Genomic DNA, 5,355 nt, shown 5'->3' with positions numbered 1-5,355 from the left:
TGCTTTCAAACTGGAAAAAAAAGAACCCCACAAATTCAATGATCTGCATGAAAAAGCTGTTTATAGAGGCTTCAGGACTTCTCCATCCCACCAACAGATCTTTTGCCTCTATCACAACTAACCATTCCTTAATAACTGTGACAAAAATGCCCCACTCTTTTTAAGATCTCTTTTCTTTCTCCTCTTAAATAGTTTTTGGAACTACTTACCTCAAAGTTTTTGGTGGCAACTTTGCATTTATGATGAGCCACTATTTTCCAAAAACAAATATTAAGAACATATCTCTGGGAATTCCCTGGTGTTCCAGTGGTTAGGACTCCATGCTCTCACTGCCTGGGAAGACCCAGGTTCAATCCCTGGTCAAGTAACTAAAATCCCACAAGCTGCACAGCATGGCCAAAAATAAATAAATAAGTAAATAAACATTTAAAAAAAGAACACATCCCTCTTTCTGTTGCATATATTTCAAGCTAACCAATCAACAACAGATTCACTGATTAGTACCAAAAGTCTTAGCAACAAAAACTTTTGTGTGATAATTGACTACATGGGGCCAGTTTCTGTTAGTGCTTCTAATTCCCCAACGTGACTGAGTAAGGTCTTTGTTGTTGTTGTTTAGTCATTAAGTCGTGTCTGACTGTTTTGTGTCCCATGGACTGTAGCCCGTCAGGCTCTTCTGTCCATGGGATTTTCCAGGCAAGAATACTGGAGTGGGTTGCCATTTCTTTCTCCAGAGTAAGGTCTAAAGAAACATAAATAAGATAGAGATGTATGGGAGAAATGAAAATCTATTGGATTCTAAATAAGAGTGTCGAGGAAAGGTGGGATCTTTTAAACACAGTATTAAGGGAGATAAAAGGGCTTGGTACAAACTGGGAAAGAGAAGGCATGGTACTGAGATCAAAGTAGTAAAATTTTATGACCGACTTTTGAGATCTGAAAATCTAAGGACGAGGTGTGTAGCATTATGGAATCAGAAGCTCGCCTAATGAAAAGGCCTCCACATACTCAGGAGTGCCTCAAAGGTGTAGCCTCTAGTTGTCCTGTACCTTTTAAACTTCCAAAAATGTATCTGGTTGGAGAGTCTACATTTCTTATGATTCAGCAACAGAAACAGATGGCTGGGTCTTTTATCCTCTTATCGTGAATCTTTTTTCTAAATGCATGTATTGTTACTGTATTTCTGATTATTAAAGGAATATATGTTTATGGGGGGAAGAATAGGAAATTATCAGAACAAAAGTACAAACCACGATCCCAATCATTGCTTCCTTCCTTAATTTACCCCATCCCTTCCAATTTGGTTGCAAGAATTGAAGTGCAAGGAAAATGATGGCTCTTAGTGACTGAGGAGAGGGCAGGTGAAAGGAAGACTGCTACCTTTCTGTTCTTGCAGTTTAGAAGAGGATGAATAATCTTCTCTCTCCAACACAACCATTTAAAAAGTAACAATTGTTAATATGACTATGGTAATCAGAGAGAGGCAAATTCCAGCTACAGGGAGAAGGGGCCCCTTTTGACCTCTGGAATTAGCAGTGACAAAAATGAATGACAGGGCCTGGTGGGGGTGGGGGAAGGTTGGTAAGCTGCTCCACTTCTCCAGCACAGCTGGTGGGAGGGGAAAGTGGGGACCAGAGTTGGAGGATGACATAATCCTCACGTGATCAGGGGCTGGCGTGAAGTCCCTGTATTTCTGGGATTCTTTCTCCTTTGGCTACCAGCTCCTTACTGCCCTGCAGGCATTCCTGCTTGTGACCAAGAGAAAGAGGACATAAAATCTTTAAATGCCAGCAGGTTGGTGTGAGGGAACCACTGGAACTCTTGGGGTGGTAGTGGCTGAATCTATCTAGTACTGGAGAAGGTCTAGGACTGCTTTCCCCAACTCCTGCAGAGATAATTGTATTTTTGAAGGAGGGTGGGGCTGGAGTAGGTGAAAGTCTCTTGAGAGACACCCAGAAGTTAAGTGGTAGTTTAGAAATAATCAGCTTCCCTCACACTGGTAAGATTTCCCTTTTTTCTTCTTTTCTTTCCCCAACTCCATTGAAGGAAATGAGGTATGGGCTGGTGTGTGGAGAAAGGCTGAAATCCTGAGGTGGAGACAGAGAAATTTAGAGATAATTTGAAAATAGTTCATCTCATTGACTGCTGATCAAGGGATGCAGTGAAGTGGGGAGTGAGGGGACAGTGGTCCTCATAGGGCTAGGCCTGAGGGTGAGGGATGCAAGGTGGGGGCGGCACAGAGATCCAGTAGGAAAGGATAGGAACAGGAGGAGAAACAGGAGGTAGGAAATTTGGGGCAACAACAGTGATGAGGATCCTGGATTCAATATAATAATGTGTTGTCTCTGAGGCTGGTTGATTTACAGAGAACTCCCTCATCCCCCCTCCTTCCTTTCTGCCAGCAGGTCTGAGGGTCTGTGTTCACAGATCTCTCGAGGCAAGAAAAAGAGAAGGAAACTATCCCAAACCATCTCTGGTCAGTATGAGGGAGGCACTCAGTGGTCTCTCAGGGTGGGCGTTGGAAAGGTCAAGAGCTGGGTTAAATTTGCGGCCTCACAGCTCACCTCCCTGTCCGCTCGCCTTCTCCCGCCCATCAGAGAGGCCATTTAGCCTTGAAGGAGGTGGAGAAGGGGTGGGAGAGGAAGGGGTGGCATCTCGAATTTCAGGAGGGCTGGACCAGTGTGGTAGGGGTAGGGTATCAGGCGAGTAACCACCTTCAAAGAGAAACTGACAAGGTTGAATCAAAAGAAGTGAAGCAATTTTACTTACATTTTCTCCCTGGACTTAAGCAGGAAATCACTACATCATGCAAAAATCTTGCAAAGAAAATGAAGGAACACCCAAATGCAATGTGCCAAAGAGACAGGAAGAGTGCTCCTATGGAGAGTTCCAACGCCAGCAAACAGAAGGGAATTTTAGGCAAAGGCTGCTTCAGTCTCTTGAAGAATTTAAAAAGGACATAGACTTTAGGCATTTTAAGGATGAAGAAATGACAAGAGAGGGATATGGGATGGAAAGGCGTTTGGAAGAGATAAGGGGTCTGAGAAAGAAATGTAGGGCTCTGCTTTCTAACCGTAGGCATTCTCAAGACCGTCCATATCCCATTTAATGCACTTCTCGCCTGAATTCAACTATTTTCTGTTCTTAATATTGCAGCATTGGTTCCTTTTGTCTGCATTTTCTTGTGAAATATTTGCTACTATTTTATTCCAATCCTTCAATGTTTTACATGTGACTCTTGTTGCCATCATTTCATCTTTTGACCTGATCTCACTCATTTAATAGAATTGCTTCATTTGTTTGCATGTGAAGATGCTCATTGTATATTGTAAAGTGAAAATAATATGTTGAAAAAATGATATATATAGATATACCTATCTATGCATATCTTATAAGTACATTCATATATGTCATAGTACCAAAAAAGTCTGAATTATTATATAACAGCGAATCACAGTGTTATCTGTATTTTATTTTATTTTTTTACCTATCTGCATCTTCTCATTTTCCAAAAATGAATAATGAATTATATATGTGTGAGTGTGTGTGTGTGTGTGTGTGTGTGTGTAGATTACTTGTTTCACCAAAAACTAAAATAAACAGACATGATAAAAGAAATTGTCAATCACCTTTGAAGGGCAGTGAAACAACAAACTCCTAATAACAGAACTTGGAGTAGGAAATGGCAACCCACTCCAGGATTCTTGCCTGGAGAATCCCATGGACAGAGGAGCCTGGTGAGCAAGAAGTCCGTACATGACTGAAGTGACTTAGCACATGTGCACACAGTGTATATATATATGTATACTTAAGCATTATTTCTTAACTGGATTTTGCATTTTGCATTTTCAAGTAAAGGCTATTATATTTCATTATATTTCTATTGATTACTGCTGTGACTAATGCATAGTGGGTACTTAATAAATGTTTACTTAAGTAGAATTATACTGTTCTTGGCCTACTTTGTTGGAGCCCCAAAAATAAAGTCTGCCACTGTTTCCACTGTTTCCCATCTATTTCCCATGAAGTGATGGGACCAGAGGCCATGATCTTCGTTTTCTGAATGTTGAGGTTTAAGCCAACTTTTTCACTCTCCCCTTTCACTTTCATCAAGAGGCTTTTTAGTTCCTCTTCACTTTCTGCCATAAGGGTGGTGTCATCTGCATATTAGAGGTTATTGATAATTCTCTTGGCAATCTAGATTGCAGCTTGTGCTTCATCCAGCCTGCCACTTTGCATGCCATTTGCTTATAAGTTAAATAAGCAGGGTGATGAGATACAGCCTTGATGTACTCCTTTCCCGATTTGCAACCAGTCTCTTGTTCCATGTCCAGTTCTAACTGTTGCTTCCTGACCTGCATACAGGTTTCTCAAGAGGCAGATCAGGTGGTCTGCTATTTCCATCTCTTTCAGAATTTTCCACAGTTTATTGTGATCCACACAGTCAAAGGCTTTGCCATAGTCAATAAAGCAGAAATAGATTGCAGCCATGAAATTTAAAGACATTTACTCCTTGGAAGGAAAGTTATGACCAACGTAGATAGCATATTAAAAACCAGAGATATTACTTTGCCAACAAAGGTCCATCTAGTCAAGGCTATGGTTTTTCCAGTAGTCATGTATGGGTGTGAGAGTTGGACTGTGAAGAAAGCTGAGCGCCAAAGAACTGATGCTTTTGAACTGTGGTGTTGGAGAAGACTCTTGAGAGTCCCTTGGACTGCAAGGAGATCCAACCAGTCCATCCTAAAGGAGATCAGTCTTGGGTGTTCATTGGAAGGACTGATGCTGAGGCTGAAACTCTAATACCTTGGCCACCTCATGCAAAGAGTTGACTCATTGGAAAAGACTCTGATGCTGGGAGGGATTGGGGGCAGGAGGAGAAGGGAACGACAGAGGATGAGATGGCTGGATGGCATCACTGACTCGATGCACATGAGTTTGGGTGAACTCCAGGGGTTGATGATGGACAGGGAGGCCTGGCGTACTGCGATTCATGGGGTTGCAAAGAGTCGGACATGACTGAGGGACTGAACTGAACTGAACTGGCCTAGTTTTACCTCTGATAGCTTAAAGTTGGGAATAATATATTTCTTTACAAACTGTAACTGTTATTTTCAAAAGGAACACAACAGGAAAGGGGTTATTCCCCAAATTCAGCCCACAAAATTATTATAACATTGTCTAACTGATGTCTCTCAAAAATTCAACTCCTGACATTATAATCATCTAGAGTACTTACTACAAACACAAATTTTTGACAAATATCTCCCCATACACACACACACATACTTGTACAAAATCAGAATCTCTGTACATATGGCCTTGGAATCTTCATTTTGGGACTTCCCATGAAAT

The 5,355-nt window shown here is 41.4% G+C and overlaps 1 protein-coding gene across 2 annotated transcripts; it reads left to right on the top strand.

Annotated features, from left to right (window-relative positions):
* The first annotated feature begins 1,705 nt into the window (after nt 1-1,705).
* TCEAL7 (transcription elongation factor A like 7) lies at nt 1,706-3,942 on the top strand. 2 transcript variants are annotated; one of them, XM_012107620.4, is made up of 3 exons: nt 1,706-1,794; nt 2,406-2,476; nt 2,793-3,942. In XM_012107620.4, exon 3 carries the CDS (start codon nt 2,807-2,809, stop codon nt 3,107-3,109), a length of 303 nt encoding a protein of 100 aa, XP_011963010.1. In that variant the 5' UTR covers nt 1,706-1,794; nt 2,406-2,476; nt 2,793-2,806; the 3' UTR covers nt 3,110-3,942. The 2 variants fall into 2 exon arrangements, with proteins under 2 accessions (XP_011963010.1, XP_060264276.1); XM_060408293.1 differs by having other exon boundaries at nt 2,403-2,476.
* The last annotated feature ends 1,413 nt before the right edge of the window (nt 3,943-5,355 follow it).

Source organism: Ovis aries, chromosome X (genome assembly GCF_016772045.2).
Source record: "Ovis aries strain OAR_USU_Benz2616 breed Rambouillet chromosome X, ARS-UI_Ramb_v3.0, whole genome shotgun sequence".
NCBI classification, from domain to species: domain Eukaryota; kingdom Metazoa; phylum Chordata; class Mammalia; order Artiodactyla; family Bovidae; genus Ovis; species Ovis aries.
This window is presented reverse-complemented; position numbering and strand designations above follow the sequence as displayed.